This window comes from Lissotriton helveticus, chromosome 9, assembly GCF_964261635.1.
Source record: "Lissotriton helveticus chromosome 9, aLisHel1.1, whole genome shotgun sequence".
Lineage (NCBI taxonomy): Eukaryota > Metazoa > Chordata > Amphibia > Caudata > Salamandridae > Lissotriton > Lissotriton helveticus.
Genome location: NC_136070.1, coordinates 1,171,461,189 through 1,171,487,901, shown reverse-complemented (window position 1 = coordinate 1,171,487,901; position 26,713 = coordinate 1,171,461,189). Strand labels below are relative to the sequence as shown.

The 26,713-nt window shown below is 42.2% G+C and overlaps 1 protein-coding gene across 3 annotated transcripts in view; it reads right to left on the bottom strand.

Annotated features, from left to right (window-relative positions):
- LOC144782330 (inter-alpha-trypsin inhibitor heavy chain H3-like) overlaps positions 1-26,713 on the bottom strand; it is a 397,194-nt gene that overhangs the window by 308,064 nt on the left and 62,417 nt on the right. For all 3 annotated transcript variants that reach the window (XM_078661645.1, XM_078661643.1, XM_078661644.1), the window contains exons 3-5: positions 13,727-13,893; positions 7,878-7,982; positions 1,862-2,024 (exon numbers count right to left, since the gene is read on the bottom strand). In XM_078661645.1, coding sequence (XP_078517771.1) covers positions 1,862-2,024; positions 7,878-7,982; positions 13,727-13,893 — 435 coding nt within the window. The remainder of the gene's footprint in view (positions 1-1,861; positions 2,025-7,877; positions 7,983-13,726; positions 13,894-26,713) is intronic.

Genomic DNA, 26,713 nt, shown 5'->3' with positions numbered 1-26,713 from the left:
CTTATTTTGTACCAGATTTTCCTTTATACATAACATTTTGCAAATTCGCATTCGCAAACGCCGAAATTCACAGAATTTCGGCATTTACGAATGCGAATTTGCTTCATACATATGGCCCTTAGTCACTTAATAAATGCAGGGATGCGCTGTATTTACAAGAATACAGTGCACCCCTGAGTTTAACCTCACGTTTGGCTCTATAAATAGCTGCAGAGGTATTTAATCACCGGTACACTTTCTAATAAATAAAAGAAGGCCTTTTTTCTTGAATTAGACACGATTAATTCCTGAAATTAAAGCTCCCGATATTCATATAACAATTACCTATTTGAAGGATGCCAACCTCTTGTCAAAGGGTTGTGGGAATCTATTATAAATGTTGAATACAAGGGCATTCCAGCACTGATTTTACATAAGGTATGGCCTGTTCCTCTGAATTGTAATCAGCCAACATCAGTATTCAGTCCCTGGGCAATGGCAATAGGTACACTTTGGATGAAACATCTGGCCAGCTGCGCAAAGGACCCTGCTTCCAAACGTCAACAAATATCATGGGCTCCCACAATAGAAAAACACAGAACATATTTGAACATAATGACGGGCAGGATGACAAAGCTTCGCTGTGGACTTTTGACTCTTCAGGAACTGTGGGGTTCGGTGCTGCAGGTAAGGATAATGTGTACAGGACGGAGCCAGGTGCCATTTTTGTGGGCATTACCAGCATGCCAATGGCAAAGTATATGATTGTGTGTACTGTGGGCATGTGTACTGAACACAGAACACCACTGAAAATCGTGTCACGTGTGTAGAACACACAGGGCCGCATTTATGAGAAGTGACGCAGCGCTGAGTGAAAGCAGCGATGTGTTACTTTTCAGTGCGCCCTCCTTGTGACACGATGGATGCGGCATATTTACTGTATGACGCATCATGTTGCAAGGAGTTACAGATACGTCAGTATTTCTGACGTATCTGTATGGCGAAAAAGTGACGCATTGCTGGAGTGTGTCACAAAAGTGACGCAACTCCTGCAAGGTGTCCTTTCACATGGGGCAAGCCCCATGTGAAATGGCCTGCGTCAGTCCTATGCCTGCCCTGAGGCAGGCGTAAGATATTGACGCATTTGCGTCCTAGAAGTGGCGCAGTGAAATCTTTTAGATTTCACTGCGTCACTTCTATGACCCTTTTTTGCGTCAGAACGCCCCCCTCTGCATACATTATACCTGGCGCAGGTATAATGTGGCTCAGGGGTTTAAAAAGTGACGCATCTACCTAGATGCCTCACTTTGTAAATATGGTGCAAAAAGGCGCATTTTTTACGCCTCTGGTGCGTCACAAAAAGTGACGCACCGGCGGCATAAAAGTGACACACAACCTCATAAATAAGGTCCACAGTGTGTTGTGTGCATATATTATGTTGGAAATGTTTAATACTTGCAGGGAATAGCAACGGATATGCCCTGAAAGTACCGACAATAGGAGAGCAATTACCTAGAGGGCATGGCAAAAGGTCATGTCCGTGCAGGGTACATCCAGTATGTGGCCTCAGCCAAGTTAGTGGGATTTGGAGGTAGGAATAATGTGCGATGGATGAGGAAAGTAGCCAGCAAAAACATGGTAAAGATGCAGATCATGTCCCCACAGTACTGAGACCAGTTCCTGCTCGCCATGGGTATAGGTTATTCTTTGCAGCTACTTCAAGCATAAGTAAATACAAGTGGGTTGAGAGAAAAAATGTGTGTGAGAATGACTTGGCACTCATTGATGGTATACGATAATGACCCAATGAATGTTACTTTTACGTAAACATTACTATCGGATTCCAAAATGTCGAAATTATGACATCATAGCTGGTAGTTACCTGGAACTGATTAACGAGTTGTTTTGGTTTCACTCTGATAAGCATCTCGTATTTTCCAAACACTCTCTTCAACAGCTCTTCGTAGGTAAGCTGGAATGTCACTTTGCCTGATGGGGCAATACTCACAGAAACTTTAAATTTCTCCATCTTCCGTCCAGAAGCCCTACACATTAATAAAAAGAGAACTTTAAGTGTGGTAACTAGCAATAGCCCAGACAGACCCTAGAGCATAGCTAATCAAAGCCAGAGGCGGTTCCTCCACTAAGGCAGAGGAGCGCCACCGCACTGCTTTTCAGGAGTGAAAAATTAAAAAATAAGTGATCAGAAAGGTTATTATCATTCGATTTTTCCTCTTTCACTTCCTGAAGCTGGGCAGAAGGCAGGGTGGGGCCGTCCATTCTGGCACGACACAGCTGCAGGAAGGAGGAGGAGTAGTGGCGCTGCTTCAAGTGCGCATGACAGTTTGGCCAGCCGTCTAAAGGCCAGCCTAGCAGTCATGCGTACTTCGATCTCTCCACCCACGCTGTGCTTTACAGCTGAGTGGAGAGCACGCACAGGGTCATAGACCCTTATTGAGCGCCAAACCAGGGTGTTCACACCAATCACAGTGCTGCTCTCATACTGGGTGATACCAGCATGTGGATTGGCGTAGGGGAGCCTGTGGCATGCCGGGAGTCAAGGAGCAGAGGCCAGAAGAGTGCAGATGTTGCAGATGGCAGGTATGGATTTTTTTTATTCTATCCCCTGTGCTGCCCCCCTGCACTGCCCCCACCTGCACTGCCCCCTGTAAAGCCCCACAACTTTAATGCCCCAGCAGCCATCACTGATCAAAGCTTAAGAACTGTTGACCAAGACCCCAGCAGCTAAAGTTACTAATGAAGGATTAGACTGCATTGCTTTTTACAAGTTGACATTGTCAGCAGACAGGACAGTTATCACCAGCGCCATGCCCCGAGACACACCACCCAACCAGCAGGTCTCTTGCTGAAAAATCAATTTGTATAGTTTAATGCCCCTCTGTAGGATCATCTATTTTGTCATGGTCTACCCATTTTTCCTTGTCTTGTTTTCCTAGCTTTTAGTCTTTGTGCAGAGTAACACTCCTAAACAGTAGTATTGTTCCCCACAACATGCACTGTGCATTTGATTTACGTAGTTGACTTACATAGCATTCATATAAGGCAGTGCAGAAATTGACCCAATGGTATCCAAATTAAATGGTCATATGTATGCTCTTTAGTGTATTTGTACCACCTACATATATGACCCCATGCACCCCTGTCCTGTCCAGGTACAGCTTCCACCCTTGCCCTGCCCTGCTGAAGGACTTTGAGAATCCAAAAAGGGACGAAAACTGAAGGTAAAACTTTGGACCACAGGAGCATATTAGCAACAAATAGCGATAATTATCGCTAAATGTGCTTAGCGCATTTTTTTTATCGACGGCTATCGCCGGATATTATCACAGAGATAACGTGCTATTAGCAACGTTTATCTCCAAAGAGATAAAATATCCAGCGATAGCGGCTCAAGGCGTGAATATTACTGGAAATCCCGCGATATTCAGGCATCATCGCTAATGGGTACTTAACCTGAATATCCACCTCCCATTGGATATACAGGTTAAGAAGTGGTCTGAGCAGGCGTTAGGTTTTGGCGATAATCGCGCTTAGCGCAAGTTTTTTTATCGCTTCGCCTGCCTTGCTGGGCGATAGCTGTGTTAGCGACTGCTTTCAGTCGCTAACAGGTTGGGTACGCCTACTTTTCATGTCATTAGCGATAAATATCGCTGACATGCAAAGCGGGCCCCAAACATATAGCTATCGCCTAAAGCTGGCGCTAACTGCTGTTAGCGACAGCTTGCTAATAGGGCGATAAAAATATCGCCGCTTTCGCTGGAAAAAGTCCCGCTAATATGCCCCATAGTGAGGTAGCAAATTTATCAAAGCATCAAAGCAACCTTGGTAGCTGCAAAATTACGTTTTGTCTCCAAAACCAACAGCTGCAGTGGAAGCATGGCGATGAGGTAACACCAGCTTATGCTTTGGATCTTGCCCTGCTGAAGGACTTTGAGTTCCAAAAAGTAGACTAAGTCCGAGGATAAAAACCTTGACTAGGGTGACCCACTTTTTGTGTCAGACCTCCACTCCATCATGGTTGCCCTATACTTGGGGTTAGATCTCAGACACCTGCAAACTGACATTGGTGCTTTACTTTATCAGTGTGCTTTTTGCCTTAAAAATTTGAAACAATCATAGCTCTGGTTTTCGTTATCCAATTTGAATACTTTTTGTGAAGGGTTGGGGGCTATCATTACATTTCATCTAATTTTCTTAATTTGTTTGGGGGTTTATTGTCTTGTTTTCTGCACTTTAGAATTGTTGGCACTGCTTGAACTTAAAACACATTTCTCTGGGGAATTACCAGCAGTTTATGGCATAGCTACCGCGGATTGAGCAGAGTTTCTCCGAGACTTGTTTTAAGCCCTAACTCCTGTGTATTTATTAAGTTGGCATGGGTTCCTTCCATCCAAATTAGTAACCCACTTTGCAGACACTCCCACCCTTCATAAGTATCAATTCCAAATCCGTAGCCCTCAACCTTTTAAACTTTGAATTAGGACCTTCCTCTGGTGCATTGAACTGCTTATCTGGCTTGAACTGTCCATTGAAAATAGGATGACCACCTCACTCAATGTCATTATGGGCACTATTTTCAGTTCGGAGCTTTTGACTTAAAGCATAATGCACTCTGGATTTTGTAGTCTTGGTGTGCATGGTTCTACCTAATTAGACTAACACACCAGTTTGTAATTATTTGAAAGTGAAAAGCCCATGAGTAGAAACAGTGTACATAATGAAACAGAATCAAGTGATTGTGAGTGAGGATCAGAATACATTTTGTACAATTGAAAACAAGTGCAAAAGTGCTGGCCTTTTACATTCAGATTTCATCAAACATTGATCGCTTTCCAGCTGGGATCATCCAAATTATTCATTAAGATGGTTATTAATAAAAGAACCATTGTTCACAATCCTTTTCCTATTTTTAACCTTTGCGGTCTCTTAAAAGACGCAAACCAATGGTAAGGGCTCTTGGAAACAAACACTCTACAGCACACTTTCAAAGTGAACAATCAACTCTGCCTTTAGATGTACATAAAGATATACATTAACCTCCAGCCACACAAAGAGTTCCCAAGGCACCCCTCTATGTAACAACAGCACGGACATAGCAAGGTGGTATCTAATGATGACGTAGGCCACTAGACCATAGAATACTCATCTCTATAATCCGTGTTTCTTGAGCCCTTATCTAGAAGTACTCAGTATATAGTTCATGAGAAGGGTGGACATATCAAGGTCATGCTGAAAAACCTATAAGACCCTCTCTTCAGCCACTTCAAAGAATACATTCCCAAGTACTACATCCAGAAACCTGTACTTGGCACATATTTCCAGGGATGATAGTGGGAATGTTGGTGAATATCAAAGTAAGTTCAGGGAGATGTAAAATGTTCTGAAAGAGTAAGTCATCCTATATCACAACCAAATCTTATCTATGTGAATCAGGCATTACATCCCTGGCACACTAGCTACAATGGATATTGTCTGTTCTGGCACATCAATAACCACACAGATTCTCCTTTTGCATACAAAGTATCAGATGCCAACTATTTGCAGCTCATTTGCTAGCTCCAGCAGGCACCCTGTTTAGTGTTGAGCAAGTAAATGCATCTGCAGTTCAGGGGAATAATAGCAGGTAAATTGTGGTGCAGCTTCAAATAATAGATGACTTTAAGAGCTCCCTCATAGAACTTTCTATCAAGCCTGTAGCTTGCTAGACAGTAAGTAGTCTGTTCGTGAAGAGAAAGCTATTTGTGGAGATCCTTACACACAGAGATTTCTGTCTACACCTAGGTTGAGATCTCTGCCTGGATGTTATTCACCAATTTGAGGTGGAAAACTCCACCTAGTAGTTGGATTTATTATTCTTCATCACCTTATATGTGTAGTACATTTTCAGTTGGATTTCTACCATACCCCTGATGAGGGATGAGCCAGGGCACCGCACTGCGGTGGAAAACATCACCATCTGGGAAGAGCATTCCAAATGGAATACAACAGGGAAAAACCATATGCGTGACCCAAATCACAAACATCTGATGCACATTAACCATACATTTATTTAAATATAGCCCACACCCTGGGCTCTTCCATCTTCTCATTTGACTGAGTCACTAATAGGACACAGATAAACACCTACAAATTCTAGAAAGACCTCCTGAACAAGAAGAGGAACTTCACTGAGGAAGAGGCAAACACTTTAGTTACCTTAGTTTTTGATCATTACAGGGATCTACACGGTCTTCCTCTGTACACCCTCGAAAGAGCAGAGAAGGCTGACATATGTCAGGAGTTGACAGGATATGTCAATGCACTGGTGGTGGAGGCATGTAACATAGGGACCTCAAGCAAAAATGTGACAGAATGAGAGAAGACAGGTGGTACCGGATCTAGTGGCTTAGTGGACTAATGAGTTCACTCTAGGGGCCTTTATTCAACATCATGGTCACAGGTCCAAATCCCGGTATGTCCACTCAACCTTTTCTCCTTCTGAGGTCGATAAAATGAGTACCATTGAGTTGGGTGACAATAAACATCTGTTATTCAGTGCCTTGATACCCTTGGGTGAAACGTGTGCTTCACAAATACATGTTATATTATACAGGTGGCGAATGCTCTTGCTGGAGGTTGACCTATACTCCATCTCTATCTCATCCCTTTCGAGTAGCCTGTTCTCACCTTCATGCGGTCTAATCTTCTGTATACCTTTCTGTTCCAGGGACCCCTTAGGCCAGGTAAAAACTCAACACCTCTGTCTCACAACTGTTTGTGTGCATCCCCCGTTCCAGCAGTACTGTGTTTGATTGATTGATGTTGCAATGTGCCATGCTGTCCTGACAGTTCATTTCCTCGTCCCATTCTCAAGTTGTAGCAGCAGATGTGTTAAATGTGTTTAGATCCTTGGTAGAATATGTGTTGTGTATACCTTGAAGAGAAAGGTAATGTTGTTTTTATTTTTTCAATAAATAATGCAATCATAATTTAATAAAATATGTTAAAAAAATATATATATATTTTTCCATGTATTTTTCTATTTTTCCCTGAGTGGTGTGAGTTGTTATTTACAATCTATGAGAGTGTTCTGCAACACAAGTGATTGGCCAAGTGTGATGATAGATGTACTCCAAGGCTTGACTGGAGTTCATTTAAGTACTTTAGTCAATAGCACTATTTTAGCAGATGTAGGTGTAACCTTTGTGAATAGCAAATGTCTTACTCTTTTGTGTGTTTTACTATTTGCATATCTCTCCCTAAATGCCGTCTGAAATTTTCCTTTGACATTCCCATTTAATAATATATATTCAGCACTTTCCAATTACTCCCCCTTGTCTTTCCTGCATATACTACAGTAACCTACACTTCTGTGAACAGAGATTTTCACCACTCATGATAGATATTTCCGCACATAAGAGATAGGAAAAGCAGAGGTGGATGTCTTCAACCGCAGATTTGTGAGTAGCATTTGTGAGTATGTGAAGTAGCACTACTGGAGTAGTACTTCCTGTACTTAAAATACTTTTGTGAGTAAGCCTCTAAATATGGAAAACTTTTCAACAAATGGTGTTGGTCATGTTTTTTATTTAATGATTGGAAATCCCTATCATTGTTTACTTTCCATGGCAGCTCACTCAGGAGCTTGTGGAATGATTGTAAGACCATTGGGTAGGGTGGGATCATTTGAAAATACATTTATTTTCCAGTAGGACAGCACCCCATAGACTAATTTCAATTACATATTTTTAGAGACAGCATTTCCTAGCAACTCCCTTTTCAACTCACAACTACATTGCATTTTGATCACCACAGATTACCCTATGAAGACACTCTATAATATCTCAAAAGACAGGCTGTGATTACTGAGCACAATTTAGTAAATTATATAATCTTACTTGACAATACCAGCAGACTGGCCTCGTGAAACTGCTTCTTGATATACTTTTTGTGCAGCTTCCTTTTCTTTCACTGTGCCCATGTACACTGTCCCATCAATAGTCCTAGAAGAAAAATTAATGGACATTAGATTACAGTTAAGCACATACTTCATGGAAACAGTGTCCACATTTGAGAGGGCATCTGTAGTATCTAACAATAGCAACATCCTGTGTTGCACTATTCATTGCATACAAAAAGAACGCAGGGCAGCAAGACACAAGGATGCAAAAGCACCATAATTGTAGGACATCCCTTTGTTATGTATTCCCTTTTGTAAGCAGAGTTTTTGTGAAAAGGTGTAGGGTATTCCTTTAAACTACCACTTCCTGTTTTATCCTATGCCAAATTCTATGTCATAAACCTAAAACGTTCAATTACATTATGACTAGATCGGCAAGGGGCTGCTGGCAGTCCCTCGTTTTAAGAAAATTCGATCTGGAGGCAAAACAGTGGCCTACCTGAACCCAAAACATTGGAATTTCCTGCCAGAGGAGCTTCGCAAATGTTCTGGCTTTGTTCGCTTCAGAAAACTTCTGAAGACAGAATTATTCAAGACTTGAGTTATGGAAGTATGTGCCAGTCTGCTCTGTTGTCTATGCTAGCACGGAGATGCCCCTGCGGGGGTGATTCCTGCGCTTTACAAATTCTCTACATACATACATACATATTAAAATGTCTATTAATGGATAGGTGATTAAGTTAAAACATATAGTTATGAGGCCCTAAATCAGGTGGGTTAATAAACCCTTGTCAAATTCCTAAAGTATAGTATATCAATTTCAGTATATCAATTTACTAGTGATATTAGAAATTGCCTATGATAACACATTACAGTAGAATTCTTATTTTAAAAGGAGCCTGTACTAACTTAATACGGGTGGCATCTGCCATCCAATGTTGCCAGAAGTAACTTGTCACGGTAGGGTTATGATTTGACAGTGCTTTCTGCCAGACCTGCATAGAGGGTGTAAAGCATTTCACAGGTATTGGCTGAAAAGTAAATATGGACAGAATGATTAAAGAAAGGTCCTGATGCACTAAACCGTTAGCTGTTACTAATGCAAACCATGAAATAAAGAAAACCCATTTTGGGTGTCGAAAAAGTACTTCCAACTCACAAAATGTTTTTACAGACCCATTCAGAAACGCAATTAGGGTGGGCAGTGTAATGTCTCTTTTTTTCTGTCTGGTATTTCAAGATAAAACCTGTTAGTGAGGGACAGGAAAAAACAATAATGACCATCGGAAACCAGGAGAAAACACCCAAGGTGTAGAGGTCATTAACTTTTTTGTTTTCAGAAACAAACTCCCACGTTTGGAGTTTGTTTTTCAAAAACAGAAACATTTAAAAAGTTTGGCGGATGGCAATCAAAACTAATGGCGGTTGTCCACCAAGCATTGCTTTATTGAATTAAACCCATGGACACTAGTTTGTCCTTCAAACCATCAATCTGGCCCTAGCTTTAATTATTTTCAGGTAAAAATCTTTGCAATACACAGAAGAGTTGAATGGAACAAATAAATGTTTAATGCAAGCACATAAGCGGTATAAACAACAGTAAGGTAAGACAAACACGAAGTAACCATGAGCAGAAAGCGTCATGCCATTTCAATGCAAGATTCCAGAAATATTTTAATCTGACCACTGTAACCACTGCCCCGTGCACACCATCCACATCTAACCCATTTAAGTTGACCTCCAATAGGCGCAACCACTAGAGCCCGCCACCAATCAAAAAGCGCAACAGACCGTGTACTCCGGTTATGATGGTAATCTGATAGAGGGTAGCCTCACTTAGAACCCCAGCTACACCTAAGCAACATCTTCAATGGCCAAACAAGTTACAACAATGAAGAATTTCACAGATAGGGAATATATCTGTATCTCCATTTAATCATATAATCAAAAACATGCTGCACATGAACAAACAAGACATCAAACAAAAACAGACTTTACATCTTACAACCATCCATCTGTATTGAAAACTCGCAAATCATAGACATGTTATACGGCCAGATTCATCAAAGTAAAATCGGCTCGCAAAGGGCCAGATTCTGAGAATCCGGCCCTTTGCAAGCGCTTTTTTTGCATTTTGGATTCATCATCCCAAATGCAAAAATCGCAATTACAGAACTCGCTAAATTGCGAAGAATCGCATTTAAGGAATCTCAATTAGAGATTCCTAAAATGCTATTCATGAACCTTTTAAAAATTGCGAATTCGCAATATGGGGCCGCTATTTACCGTGAAGTGTAACTTCGTGGTAAATAGGGAAAACTTAGAAAAATGCACTTTAGTGCATTTTTCTAAGTTGTATGTTACACACACACATGTCCTTTGGACATGTGTGTGCGCAACACCTGTTTACATTTGCATTTCAGGGGTGCTACAGGGTGTCCTTTGGACACCCTGGCACCCTTGCAATCGCTTCCTTATTTGCGATTCGCTAATTCCTAATCGCAAATAAGGAATGACTCCCCATTCATTCCTATGGGACTTGAGGCCCATAGGAATGAATGGGAAAGCCATTCCTTATTTGCGATTAGCAATTAGCTCATCACAAATAAGGAAGCAGTAGAAATCGCAAAATTAATTGCGATTTCTACATGCATCCCGTTTTGCGAGTCTTTAATAGCGATTCCTTAATAATCGCTATTAAGGACTCGCAAAAGAGGACAATGATGAATCTGGGGGATAGTATGTTGACCAAGAAAGTGGATACTCATCCAGTTTTGTTTTTAGTCTTTGCAGATGGTTATTCTATAGGCAAGTTCATTGAAGTTTCAGAAGACCATGATGGTTAAAGGTCTGCAAAAAACTTCTTAGACATCATGAAAACAACGACTCTGTGTTCATGATACTCAGTGGCATGTCTAGTAAAGTGGCATTAACATGATATACACCTTTGTTTTCTCCTGGAATTTGATATGTTTGATGTGCCAGTGACCCATCTGTTCTGCAAGTCATACACAAATGTGTCCGAAACTAAACAGGAATCACATTTCAAGATCATACAGTTTACACAAATGGGACATCGATGGCCAGATTCACAAAAGCATGTATGTGTACAGGAAGCAGTGCAACTGACATACTATTATATGTACTCTTGCATGTCTTTGTGAATCGCCCCGAAATATCCAGTTTCCTGTTAGAAAAAAAGCAACGATATTCCTTTTTAATTGTCATTTTAGAGGTTTGGCGGCTAGTTCACAAAGGCATGCAAGAGTATGGAAAAGGGTTCAAGTTCTCATCTTTTCATCTCTAAATTGCACAACTCATTTGCGTTCCTTTGTGAGTTTGGACCCTACAATTTGCTACAATTCCGCCTAATACCTGAGGGGCAGATTTACTAACAATATGTTAGAAGAGATTTACAAAACCACAAACGGGCTGATTAGCGGCACCTTGCATGGCCTTGCTAAAAAACATAACTCAAGCAAGAGCATAGTGCTACCTTGGGATATTTTTCACCAGGAAGGCATTCCATGGGTGGAGCATGGGTGCTCTCTCGCATCCTCCCATGGATTTTGATGCGCCCCTAGGTTTAAAATGGTCTGTCACCCTGGGATTGCACCAAGATGATGCACCTCCCAGACCTAGGCATACCAAGGGGAAAAAATCATTTGTTTCTCCTTGTTACTTCCTTTTCCTATAGAAAAATGCCTTTAAGGACTGTTTATGTGCAGGAAGGTGGCTCTCCCTGCACAAACACAATCCTGCTCTAATTCAGGCACCCTTGCTGCATGGTGCAAGGGCACCTGCATTGCTATTAGGCTGCACACAGTGCACCAGCACTAGGAGGGAGCCGGAGTGTGCCATATCTTAGTAGATATAGCACAGTTCTGCTCCCTCTGTTTCACACAACACAGCAGAGCAACATTCTTTGTTACTCTATGTTGTGTGAAACCTTAGCACATCTGCCCCTGAATATATTGCTGTGTTGGTGGCAATGCAGTATTCCCATCTTTATATGAACTTGACTGGGAGAAGCACTTGGCAGAGCTTAATATTTACTGGTGCTACTGGTCTACATTATTGTGTCCACAAGCACATTTTAGGAAGATGTGCAGCCAGGTTTCCTTTAGCAATATTTCTCTATTTTTCGGGGGTGGTAGAGTAGGGTTATATAGGACCATCTTTAAGAAGAAACTGATCATGTCAATTGCATCACATGGATGCTAATAATTTCCTGTTGAATCATACCCCATACAAATATATTCCCTCACACACTCTAAAAAAACATCTTTCGCTTCTACCTGTCTCCAGTTTCCAAATTTCATAAGCTTACTTTTTTCAGAGTTGTTGTCAACCTATTTCTTTCAAGGAGGCTACAAAACCATTCTGAGGTTCCTGCAAGCACACTCACGTATTTGCTAGTAAGACAGTGTTCTCAGCTTAAGAGACTAGTGTCCCTACAAGTCATCCTTACTCGGGTGGATCTGAACAGACTCTAAAGAGCACTACAGGAATATCAGAGAAGTAAATTGTGAAGATACACCCTTGTTTAGGACCACTGTTAGTAAAAAATTAACTCACTTATTTGTCAATTATTATTTTGTCCCTGGTGTCAATGTAAAGTAAGTAAATCAAAACAAATCAAACTTAGGAGGCCAACATCATTTATCATGCATGCAATTGTGCCTACATAATATAGCATTTTAAACAATTAAATCGTAGCCATAGATGTTAATCCCTCTATACCAAGGTAAATAGTATTGCGAAATTCGTGGAGGTGGACACGCCTGCTATAAAACCAGATTGAGGTAAAACGGATAAAGTTAATTGAAGTAACTCAATTTTTTAATTGCAAGAATAGTTGTTTAGCAAAGATTATTGCTGTTCTTTCAAGAAACACTGTTTTTGGGAGTAAATGTAGAAATTGTGCCTTAGGTTTGTGCCGAAAGAAGCCCATTTGTTTATAAATTTCTTCGTTTGGTCATTGCTTGGGCACAAAGTTCGACACATTGAAAATGATGGTAGTGCTAGTATAAATTGGTTGGATCGGGTTGAATGAAATCTGTTAATATTCATGTCTTGATATCCAGTAGGAATATCATTAATATATGTAATGATGAAAGAAAATTGAAGTCAGGGATGTCCAGAATAATGAAACGTTCGATAAATTAGTTCCAGGTTTTCTGGCTGACCAAATAATGTAAATGTACATACAATAAATATAAGCACAAATCATTTACACAGTCTATGGTACTCCTGAAATAATGACACAGATCCCACCATAGCATGTCATGGATCCTGTCCTCATTGGTTAAAGTGAGAGAGCCATGGTATAACACAGAAGAAATTGCCATCAGTACACTAGATGGAGTAGGCACTTTGATGCACCATCATGCCTCCAGTGACTCTAGAGACAAACTGAGCGGTAAAGATGACAGAGAAAAGTCTATTGCATAGTTTGCAGCGAAACAGGGGGAGTCCTGTTGTTGCTCATTTGGTATCCTTTCCAAGCTAGGTTACTGTTCAAAGAATATAGAACTGTATTTTATGGTCAGCCATATCAATGTCACTATGAACTCAAGTGAGACTCACAAAGAAAATCCCTCATCTGTCAACCAAGTTCAATGTTCAATAGCACATTTCTTTCCAACCCACAACATGAACATATTGTATTTTCGTGGAATTATATCAGGTCTGCTATCACCCTAGGAAAAGGAGTTCTGAAACTTTAAAGAGCATAAATTAAGGTAGGTAGAAAGCATATGCAAGGTTTACACATATTAGAGAATAGTAAAGAATAGTAGAAAATACACATGACTGAAAATGATGATCATATGATAATGTACACACATGCTGAAGTTGGTGATGAAAGCTGTTTTAGGAAGATCCACATCAAACTCCACCTCCTTAGAGACATTGGCCCTGTTGACAGCATGACTGGTAATAACAGTGTGGGCGAACCTCGAAGTAATCCGAGAATCAATTTTGAGGCTGTATATGTTTACATCTTCGTCGATCTGGAAAAGATAAGAAATAAAGTACTTTTGCCAAAAAATATCAATAGGAAAACTATATGTATGGTGTGGAGTAGATTTGCCCTATGTATAAATCACATCAAAAATAGAAGAAGATTTACTGTCAAGCAAGTAAACTGAATCAATATATTGTGGCATACCTATCATCAATGCCCTGAACTTTAAGATGTATGCTGCAGTATATAGATCTGGTTGCTTTATTTTAGGAAGGTCATGAACAAATCACTTTCACTAATATGATCATTTTCTTCTGATTCACTAGATGATTTGATACATTCATCTTTCCTCAAAATGCAAGATAAAAGCAATTGCTGTGATCGCTTTCTATATAGGTATGGCTGATTGATCTCTTTTTGAATCATGCCACCTGCATTTAATTTATTTACAACTTACCTTAACAGTCCAAAGATATCTCTCTGAAGTGATTAAGATGAGACTGGCCCACTTGGCTTTGGTAGGAAGGGTATACCCTACCCACTGAGCTATACTTAATGCAAATGTACAATTTTGGCCAAAAAACATTCCTCTTACTGAACCCTGTAGGAATGTAATTGATTCATTTTACCTAGAGTTCAGAGGGAGGCATGCTGCTAAATTCCATCTGGTAGTCTACTCAGATAGTTTCCTGATTTCTTTTATGGGTAAGTAAAAGATCACCTTGTTTTCTCAAACATTTCCTATACTCCATGGTATAATGTGTGTGTGTAAAAAAAAGTGGATTATAATTTTGGGTGGGCAGTCGCCCACCTCAAGGAATAATAACATAAATTTGTCAGAGTGAATCCCAAAGTTACTAAATTAACCTGAGTTCAACCCCATTGTAGCTATGGCACAGAGCAGGCAGGCTTAACTTAGTGCAATGTGTAACACACTTATGTCAGTACTAAAACAGTTATTAGGTCACAACACCAAATAATACAAATCCCAGACTGATTTATAGAAGAGTAAAATGTAATAAAGAAAATGACATCAAAATGACAAAATCCAATAAGGGGATAGGAGATATGCACTTTTAAAGTTTTAGGTTAAAAAAGCACCAAAAAGCACTAAGCACCAATGATAGTTATGGAAGTGGTGGATCGGAGACCTAGGTGCAATTTCAGGCCACATCGATAGAGATCAAAGACCACAAGCTGGTTTGTGGCCATCAAAGATTTTATCTTCTGACTTAGTCTTTTTTAAGGAACTCAAACTTTTACAGTGGGGCAAGCCTGAAGCTGTATTCAAGACACCTTTGCTGCATGGTCACCCCTCTGTATGAAGACCAAAAAGCTTTTCCCGTCCCAGTTTTTCAAGGTTTCTGGAGCAGCTCCTCTGAGTCACCTCTAAGACTCCCAGGACCTCAGAGAAATCACTTATGGGCCTGGATTCACTAACGCAGAGACCACAAGCAACGGTCAGTCCAGGTCCAGTTGGTACTGGCCAACAGGTTAGTTTCGGAAAAGGGCCACTTGCAACTTGTTGTGTCCCTGCATCCACACAGGAAGTCAGGTCATTTACCCTTGGAGTCCACTTCTTCATCCTGGGAGAGGGGTCAGGCCCAGTCCCTCATAGCACCTCTCAGGGTACAGCACGCAGGGTCCAGTCCTCTTCTGCTGTTCCGTAGGCCCAGAACGTATTCTGCAGAGGATGCTTTGGAGTGCTACATTTGTGGCTGGCTCTAGCATATGGGTGGCAGTGACTTCTGGCTCCTTCATTACCACTGGGGCAAAAGTTCCAAGGGGCACCTCTATACACTTTTGCAAAAGTTCCCAATAGTCTGCAACAATTATCAGTTTTTTGTGGAATTGATCTACGCGCATGCTGGAAGATCACATGATGGTTTGTGTACAATAACACAACTGTTTACTTATTGCTCATAGCTGTGTTAAATGTCTCTACAATCAACTACTCTATGGCCTGTCACCAATTATTCACTACGTGAACAAGGACACTTGATGGCTGAATCCTCTTTCTCTGTTTACCAGTGTTTGATGTTTCTAATCTCTCAGAGACAAACTGTGCTGTACTGCAATTATCCTTCAAACTTTTTGAAGGTCAATAAAATTGAGTAACAAGATGTCCTTCATGTGTATAGAAATATTATAGTGTAATGGCCCTTCTCCTTCCTCAACTCTGTAAAACTATCTTCTAAAAATCTGTGAGTAACATTTTGTAAATAACTATAGTGAGAAATTAACAAATGTTGCAGGAAATGAAGTAAGATAATTTGTGCTTCATTGCTAAAAATCATTTCTTCTCCTATGAATAATACTGTTGATTTCTTCAACTACACAGCAAAGTGTTGTGGGAAAAAAATACTCATCTGATTTTGGTAAGGGCTGCACTATATACATTATTTTCAGCTAATGATCCATTATCATTTTTTCTACTGATTAGTAAGAGGTCGGCATTATACCAGTTATGGTGAATGACTTTTTATTTGTATTCAGCTGCATACCTATATCTTTTGAGTATCTCCTGTTCTAACTTTGCAAGTCTGATTGCGAAATATACACATGTATCTCATGGGTGCAAAAGGAGGCCGTTCTTAGTGATACTCATTGGATATGTGTGGGGACACTGAGGGACTCATTACGATGGTGGTGGGACCGACACCTTCACCCCATCTGTGCAGGTCCCACCACCATTGGAGCCTGCATTACCACCCGCCTCATTATGATGGTGGGCGGATGCTTGTCGTTCTGAGAGACTAACCGCCACCGATCTGAAGGGCTCAAAGAGCCCGTCGGAGGGAACCACAATTCCTACAATGGTGGTGGTGCCTGCCAGGCACCGCCATAGGGATTACGATGCCCCTTCCCGCTGGTCGTATCATGGTGGTTTACCCACCATGAACAGGCAGGTGGAAAGGGACATTGGGGGCCGTATCAGGCCCCCCTCCTGGCCCTCAGACATGGAAAATGGGGAGCAGCTATGGTGCCCCCCTACATATCCCTGCACCATGTGGCAGGCACCGCATGGTGCCTGCCACATAGTGCAGGGCTATGCAAAATGTGTATTTTTTGTACTGCGGCAGGTGCTGTAGCCCGCAGCACAAGCCGTAATATAAAAAATACACTAAGCAACCGCCTTGATGGCGGTCGCATTGTAATTTCCCATGTCGGGACCACCAACAGCAAGTTGGGTGGTCCCATTCCCGAATTGATGGTGGTCAGACTAGGAGGATGAAGATCACTTAATAGCTGTATGGAGCTAAATAATCCAGAATGTTAGAAATCCCTTCTGTATACAAAAATATAATGCACAGCAAGTACAGGTTAAAAGTTGAACATCATGATTCTACAAGAAACTCTTTGACATACAGTTTACAAGACATATGAATTGGCCATTAGCCTACAATTTCAGGAGAGCATTCAATCTGTGACTTTCCATGCTGTTTATGCCTTTCAAAATGGAATTCTTATCTACCATAGTCCCAGAATGAGGATTAAGAATGCAAAATAACAGTTCTGTTGGGATCAGTTCTGTTGAGCTACGTTTATGGTGTACGCTGTAGCATATCCCACTAAGGGAACATTCAGCACTTTATAAAAAAGCATGGGAAAAGCCAAAATGTCATGCTTTAATGTGTTGATGAGTGCATACACAGGCATGCACAAATGCTATTTGCATATTTTTGAACAGACCACCAAGCATATTACATTTGCCCACACTGGGTATCCTGAAAGTGAGCAGCACTGATGCCCCTAGAATGAGCACCACAGGTCTGCAGTACCACATGCAGCTACTTCGTGTCCCCAGATTTTAAAAAAGCAGCTGTAATTAATTACAAATGCACTGGCTCCCCTTCGAAAGAAGGATAACTTTCAAGCTGCTCATGCACGTGTACAAGGCCCTCCACAATACCGGAGCGCAATATCTCAACAACCGTCTCTCCTGCCTCGCCCCAGGAGAAACTTCAGTTCAGCCAACCTCGCACTGGCTACCATCCCATGCTTCTACAAGAACAGGAGCGGGTGGAAGGTCCTTCTCCTACCTCGCAGCCAAGACCTGGAACGCCCCCCCCCCTTTACCTAAGCCCCACACTGCCCCAGTTCAACAAAGACCTCAAGACTTGGCTCTTTAAGAGACCCCAATGGAACTGCACACCCCCCTCAGCGCCTTGAGACCCTAACTGGTGAGTAGTGCGCTTTGCAAGCCCCTGATTGATTGATGAATGCACTGAAAAGGAACCGCGATCTAATTTTGAAAATATTTTATAAATGTGGTAGCATTTATATTAGCAAGATTGGATCAAAAGGAAGCGGGACCATCAAGGCACGTGGAATAAGCGACATAGAAGGATGACACATGCAATGATGAACATTAAAAAAGGGCCATAATGGCGCATACAAAAAGGATGAAGAAGGGCTTTGTTAGCAAATGTAATCAGTGACATTGAAGAAGGACAGCAAGATTAAGGTCTACAAAGGTACATACAATAGTTTTGAAGGACACACTCACAATGAAAAGAAACTGCCTGATCCAACCTCCATCAGAAAGTGCGAAGCTGACTACAATAATGAAAAAAAATGAATGCATATGCAGATTAAATTAACTACATCCATTGTAAAGGGAGCTCTTCCGATGAGGATTACATCAATTAATCATTAATGATATGCCAAACAGACATTAGCATGAGAAGAGAGATGATTACTCATTTGAAGGAAGGCCACTGTATGTAGATTTTTTTTGTTTCGTTTTTTAGTACAGTAGTTATGTTTTGGCAGACAGCTGTGCTAGCCGGACATACCGGAAAAAAGCTAAATATGAGATGAACAGTATTTGCTTCAAAAACGCAATTTTCCATTTTTTAGTGACTAATCTTCTGTCACACTAAATCCTAAATTGCTACTAAATTTATGTTTTCTGCCAAACGTGTGACTTATGTATTCTCTCTCAGATTTCTGAACTTGGCTTTGGCACATCCCCAAAATGCCATGTAAATCTGGGCACATTTCCTCACCCCAACGTGTTCTTATTTATTGCTGCAATATATATTATCACCACACTCAATAATTTGTAAACTGGCCTCAGCTGGATCCCAAACACCATACTGCTCTCTGTACATCACTTCAAGTTCGAAACGCTGCTGCTATAACACTATAACAATAATACGTAAAATCCTTTAGTGATTCATTGGTGTTTGTAGCTTACTTCATACTGCACCTAATACTTGAAAAAATAACAAATTGCTCAGATGGTACAAAACCTGCTGCAGAGATATGTGCTGAAGGGAGTATTCGACTAAATCAGCTGCAATTAGTTTATTTTTCCTCTAGCAGTGAAACTGACAGATTGCTTTCTCTGCAAGTAGAAGATAGTAATAATCAGATCTGTATTCACTATTTTTTAACACAGCCATGAATGAAGTCAGGATTCTTGCTTAAAATGTAGCCTGCTCTCAGTTAATTCTCCTTACTCACTCCTTACTATAGGATTGTGGATTCGGTATTTTGTTGATTGGAATTATGGCAAATCTGAATGCTATTTTTCTACCCATCTGTATATAGTACCCAAATTCCCTGCTTTTCCTCAATGTTCATACTTTCCGTCAAACCTTCAACAAACCTGTGACATCACTCCTCTGAAAAGAAACGTATGGGAGCATATTACCAACAAGTAGCGATAATTATCGCTAAATAAGCTTAGCGACGATTTTTTTATCGCTGCCTATCGCTGGATATATAAGCGGAGAAAACATGCTATTAGCAATGTTTTTCTCCATTGTGCTAAAATATCCAGCGATAGTGGCGAAATGCATGAATATCGCTGAGAATACAGCAATATTCACGCATTAGCGACAAAATGCTCTTAGCCATGTTATCCACCTCCCATTGGATAACATGGCTAAGAACTGGTCTGAGCAGGCGTTGTTTTTTGGCGATAGCGAGAATATTTCAATCGCTACGCCTGCCTTGCTAATAGGGGATAGCGACGTTAGCGACTGCTTTCAGTCGCTAACAGGTTGATACACCCACTTTGCATGTCATTAACGATAAATATCGCTAACATGCAAAGCGGGCCCCAAACTGCTCGCTATCACCTAAAAGCTGTCGCTAACATCAGTTAGCGACAGCTTGCTAATAGAGAGATAGAATTATCGCCGCTTAGCGGCCGAAAACGGCCGCTAAACCGGCAATAATTGCCTATCGCCACCCTTGGTAATATGCCCCCTGGAGTCATCCAGTCGCTAAGGAGAAACTACAAACATTTAGATAATTGTTCCAAACATTATCATACTTGCGTGCCACTGTACATGAGTAGCGCATCCTTCAATTTAAAGGTCAATAAACTGCTCGGTTTAAAGACTTTAGACTATTGAGACAGGCTGCCTTACCCCCACACACCTGCAGACAACTTAGTAATCAATCAAAAATGACTATAGACACTAAAAAAAAGCACAGACAAAAACAAAAAATGTCAACCTACTGCTCTGATGGTTATAGTTTTGTAGAAAAAAAAGAAATGGCAAAGGTTAAGACAGTTAAATCATCATTCAAAGACTTTTGGAGTATTGATAGGTTTAAGCAACGCAATGAAACTGAGCTGTCGTCCTTTTTCACATATTAATAATACTACATGTAAACGCACATATCCATCCGTGCACTCTTTCTAAAATAAAATGTAATGAATATGGTGGACATTCTATTATCTCCGTGCTCATAATTATTTACGCATGCAACTCTAATTTGTATTTGAAAATAACCCTTTATGTGATTGCAAATCCACTTTTGTAGTTCACAAAAGCCGACTCTGCAGGTATAATTAAAGAATTAGTTTTCCTTGAAACATCAATGTTTATATCTCTGAGACTTTAAGATGATAGTTTAAAAATTACGGGGCATATTTACAAGCCCTTGCGCCACCCGTACGTCACTTTTCCTGTGTTAAAAAGTGGCGCAAGGGCGGCGCTGGTAAATAAACCCCCCCGTGTTTTATGATGGCCTTGAGCTAAGTCTTTTGTGGGGGGTGGAGTTTGCCACAATCAAATGGGTGCCCTCTCTCTCCAGTTGGACAGCTTGGCTACTTAAGCAGCAACTGAGTACCCCTGCAAGGCCATACCATGTTTCTGTGGGATTACGTTCCATGCATCGCATGTACTGGCTTTGCTATCTGTGGAAGGATCGAAAATTTGCTCTGTGGGATTCTACTTCTTGTGTGAAGAGGGTTGCAGTGCTTTGTTATATGATTCCCTATCACAGCTGCAGTCGGTAGTGGGAGTATCTGCAGGGCGGTGACGTGGGGAGGGGCAGGGTGGGGGGGTAGTAATCTATGGATTATGGATGTTTACAGGTAAGCAAACATATACATAAATAAACCAAATTGTGTTGCATGCACTGCATCCCCAAATGAGATGCAGTTCGTGCAACAAAATTTGTTTTATTTATTTATAGGTTTACTTACCTGTAAACCTCCGTAATCCATAGATTACTATCCCCCAACCCCTACCCCTCCCCACGTCACCGCCCTGCAGGTACTCCCACTACCGACCGCAGCTGCCCTATCAAGTTCTAGGAGCCTTTGAACATGCAAGTGCTGGACTAATACCACATTTTGTGGGACTCTCTCTCATCTTGGTGCTCAAGACAGACAACAAAAGAAGTTGGCATTAGGGTTGCAGCTCTTCTAGTCTGGCTCAAATGTTGCAGCATCTCCAATCCCATGACTTCCCTCAGACCATTGCTGTCTTAATGCAAAGTCATGCTGGGCAGTTTTCGAGGGCCCCACGAGCATGGGAGCCCCCTACAGACCAGAATTTAACACAAATTTTCCGTTAAACATTTTTAGGTTGAGCCTAGTGGCAAAACACATGTGCTGCTCGCTCTCCGAGGCATGCTGTATTGCAGTATGCACTTGAAGCTCCGCCCACTCTCCACCTATATTTGTCATTGGCTTGTGTCATTGTCCTTCGTAAATGCTAGCTGCTGATTTGTAAATAGGTTTGTTAGTCCCTTCTTGGTACCGCCTTGTCTGCATTTGTTACCTCCCACAACGACTGAACCTTTTACTTGGCTTATTACACGTTCTACATTATAATTCAGTGAGCACTATTTCGTTTATTGACACTAATGGGGACAATGACAACCGTTTTTCTTATAGAGCACTATGCCTCTCTAACTTGCATGCTAAGCGCAGAGCACGCTTTAGGGATACCGCGCTGAGTTTTCATTTTGTTTTTTCACTTTGATGTTGAGCAAGGTGACCGCTTCAGGGACACCGTGCTCTGTTTCATTTTTTCTTTTTTAAACTTTAATACTGAGCAAGGTGCCTGCTTCAGGAACACCATGCTCGGTTTCATTTCATTTTTCTTTTTCAAACTTAAATAGCGCCGGCTTCACGGACACCGCGCTCTCATTCTGTTTTTTTTTAACAACTTTAATAGTGAGAATGCCACCTGTTTCACGGACACTGCACTCTTCAATACAATAGGTATCGCTTTTGCAAAAGTTTAAAATCGTTATTGTAAATTACAATGCCTTTTAATATTATTACAACGCCAATAGGTCAAAATCTCGCAATTGCGAGACCCATGCAATTATAAATGCTAGTTTTTCCTGTGAGTGGTTGTGTAGGCACGGCCCAGTGCACAGCTTAGCCCAGGGGGCCTATAATGCTGTTAAGACTGCACTGCCTCAGACCACTGATGGGTGGAGTGTTTGAACTGAGGAACTGTAGAGTTGGGCCCATTCCCCCTGCTCTGGGACAAAGACTCAAGTGCAGCAGGAGCCATGAGACAGAGCACACACCCTCTAAAAAGGCAGGGCTGCCCCTCTGATGACAGTCTGCGAGAAATACACAGTCAGAGGTACAATGCCTGTACAAGAGAAACGATGCCTCACTCCATGGGTCAGGGGTGGGGCGCTGACAGGAACAGCCTCGGAAGCACATGGGGCCCGATTCACAGAATGAACTTAAGACTAAATCCCAAACGTACTACTATTTGGTATTCACAGAATGCACTTACTACTTTCGGGATTCACAGAGTGAACTTACTACTTTCGGGATTCACAGAATAAACTTACTACTTTCGGTATTCACAGAATAGATTTAAGACTACTAACTCTAAGTCCGAAATCGGGGAGTAAATTCCGGCCCGGAGGCGGAGCTTCTGGCCCGGAGGCGGAGCTTCTGGCCCAGAGGCGGAGCTTGCGGCTTGGAGGCGGAGCTTCCGGCTCGGAGGTGGGGATTTTTGCCATGCTGAAATCTCCAACTCTGGGCCGCAAGCTCAGACTCCGGGCCGTAAGCTCCGCCTCTGGGCCGTAAGCTCCGCCTCCGGGCCGGAATTTACTCCCCGATTTCGGATTTAGAGTTAGTAGTCTTAAATCTATTCTGTGAATACCGAAAGTAGTAAGTTTATTCTGTGAATCCCGAAAGTAGTAAGTTCACTCTGTGAATCCCGAAAGTAGTAAGTGCATTCTGTGAATACCAAATAGTAGTAAGTTTAGGATTTAGTCTTAAATTCATTCTGTGAATCGGGCCCATGGTCCTTGGGGAGCAGTGTGGCAGATCCATGTTAAAGAAGTAGCAGGAGCTGCGGGTTTCTGCAAGCAGTGCCTGCAGTGACCCCAGCTGGTCTCAACACTACGCAACGTGAAAACATACCTAAGTGGGGGGGCTAATCTGCTGAATCTGCAACAGGTACTTATAAGTAAGTAAAGTTAAAATTCCATGTTATTACCACAGTACGATTAGCTGTCTTTACAAACCACAGTTTATTTCCTCAAAAATTATATTCTACCACCACTTAAAGAATACGAATAGCGACTAGGCCTACTCACAAGGCCTATTTACTTTTTTCTTTCTCACTGCAAATCAGTAATTTCTGGGTAGATGAAATATTTATATTCATATTTACTGCATGTGAAAAAAGACGCATGGCATAAGTCGTATGTATATTTGGATGCTATTAGGTGGTTGCGTAGCAGGGGTGGCGGTCCGGGTCAGTGTTTTGGGGTGGCAGACCACCGCCCGCTCTTCAATGTGTTTGCTGTGGGTGGCAATCGCGAGAATACCACCAGCACCCCCACCCCCCACTCTTCCAATGCACTTGTGGAGCAGCAAAGGCAGGGACTGCCACGGGGTGGCAAAGTGGCTTAGTACGCCACTGCTTCTAGGATGCACAAAACAGCCGCGGTGCGTCCATTGGGGCGTAGGGGCGTAGCCCCACTAGCCCACATGGACCCACGGCTGCAAGGCAAATGTTGTACTTTTGTTTAAAAAAATAATCGTCACCTGAGTAATTTATTTAAACGCCGCCGCCGAGCCCCGCCTGGAATCCGGGCAGCACCCGAGTTTTCATGGAGTGCGCTGCGCGCAGGGGGGCTGTCCTGCACAGTTTGAGTGACAGCAGGGCTGCAGCAGCAGAGTCAGGTACCCCTAGCACGTAAGTGAAGCATGGGGCTGAAACTTGCCCGAGCATGCGCAGTTAGGTCCCCCCCATAGAGAGTGGCCAGGGGGGTGCTGGTTTAGCCGGGCAGCAGCCCCCAGCGTTAGGAAGGGAGAGGGCGAGCAGTCAGTGTGCCCCCCTAGCCAATCCTGGCGCTGCATGCAGCGCCAGGATTGGCCGGTCACGGCGCAGCAGGGCAGGACAATCCATTATTGGATGCCGCGCGTGGGTGGTGCACTGCTGCTCAGCCGCACTGCATAATGGCCAATCACTGTGTCTGACTTGAATGTAGTCATGCAGTGATTGGCCATTTCGCGGCGCGCGGCGCTAATCAGGCTGCTGACGTCGGATGGCAGGCAGGATCCGGTTCTAGTGATTAGTCGCCTCGTGGTGTCGTGTCTGCCCTGTGCGCATCAGCCAGACTGCCTGTGTCTGCCCCTGTGTGGTTTCATTCATCAATCTCGACTCCTCGAGTCTCACTGTCTCGACCCGTCGTCGATCGTGATATCTTGCATGATAATAGTGAGTACACTATCAGTCAGTATATAGTTGACAGATTAAGATGAAGTATTGCGACTCCATTCGTGTCATGTAGTAACGAAGTGCTTCGCAGATGACAAAGTGTGCTTGTCGTTCGGCCTCTGGGCGCTGGCTTCCCTGCTGTGGATAACCTCGCATGCACAGTAAATGAATATATCTTCCTTTTTAATTTTATAGCCGTGCACGGAGCCGCACAAGCGCCCTCGTCTTCTTGTGCGTGAGTTTGAAAGGAATCATGCATGACACGTCTGCTGTGCCGTGCAATGTTGTGTAGTGGAACTGGAAACTCCAGAGGGCAGTCTCTGACACTATTTTTTAGCTGTTGGAGGGTGTGGCAGAGTCTGGTCTGGGAGCTACTCACTCAGGCAATAGGGTAACTTGAGAGCTGTGCCTCAAAGTCCATCTCTTTAGCCTCCCATCCATCGGTGACTCCTTTCGGTCATCTGCTCCTGTGGTTCAAGCTCCCATTTGATTGAAAAGAAATTCTATCATAACCTTGCTGTGCGTCTTTCAGTCTTTAAGACTAGCCATTCTTCAAATATTAACATCCTATTGACAAAAGAGTCTTGAACCATTTAACAAGAAGTGTGTTGCTCCCAGAACACCCTCTATTGTGTTTTTTTGAAAGTATGTATGACTATAGACATTTTTTGCATGATATTTCCCCCCTTTTCAGATGCCTAGGTTTGTTGCTATGAGTGAGTGCATGTGTAGGGGCCTTGTGTGAGCTGGTGCTTGATGAGCGAGTGAATGTACAAGTGCGTAAACAAGTGAGGGTCTTGTGTGTGATAGTGTGAGTGGATGCTTTGTGAAATGGTGTGTGAGTTGTTATAGTGACTCAGTGCAGGAGTGAGGGTCAGGCTTGTCTTATTGTGAGTGTGTGTATGTTGAGACAGTGAGTGAATGCAAGAATGGATAGGTGTCTTTCACATATGGGTAGAAACGTGGTTGTTTATTGTGCTAGTTATACATTTCCCATCGAAATGCAATACTGTCATAACTGCACGCAAGCATAGAGGCACAGCGAGCTTGTTGCATACGATGCACTTTATTCTGATGCCTCTGCTCACCCTAACTGTAGCTAAAATAGCAATGGTTCACATGAGAGCTCACACATCATATCCCTCCTTTATTTCATCAATTTTGGAAACCTTGTAGTCTCCATGGTGTCGCCTAAATTAGAGAGACGGTCTGATCACTGCAAAATTAGAAACTGCCCTGCTTTCTCTAAATTTAAAAAGGTTCCACTTATCACACTTGTCGTTGAACAAAAGTTACCTACTAATGAAAGACCTTCACATCACCCACTCACCCCCTTCTGCCCGACTTCCACTGCTGAAAGTCCCCTCCTCCCAGCAGCCCACGAGCCCTGGCTCATTGTTCTTCATTTCATTTGCTGCCCTCTACAGTCGTCCTGTATCAGCTTATCCCTTGTTTGCACCCACCTATAACAAAACACGTCTAAATGTTTCTTATTCTGTGACTGTACAGTGTCTGCAGTCCTTTTGGGCCTCTTCCGTGCTCTTAAAAATGGAAATGCATATAAATAAAAACTACATGTACAGTGAGCCTTTCTTTAACTTAGTTAAGTGCAGTCATCTCTCTGAGTTTAAAGTGCTGTACTTGGTCAATTGTGCGACTCTAACACTCAGTGGTAATGTGGCTATTCCTCGAGGTTCTGGCCAATGTAATTCTCTTTGAACCCTGTAATTTGAAGGAAAGAAGCAAGAGTCCCAAACCGTTGCTTCTTGAGAAGACTGACAGAAAGAATTCGTCACGACCATAAATTCCTGATTAGTGGCAAAAATGTTTGTTTAATAATAGGCTGCCACAGTGTGTAAAATGTATGCTTGAGAGCAAACCAAAGAAGTTTAAGTTAAGGCATGAGGG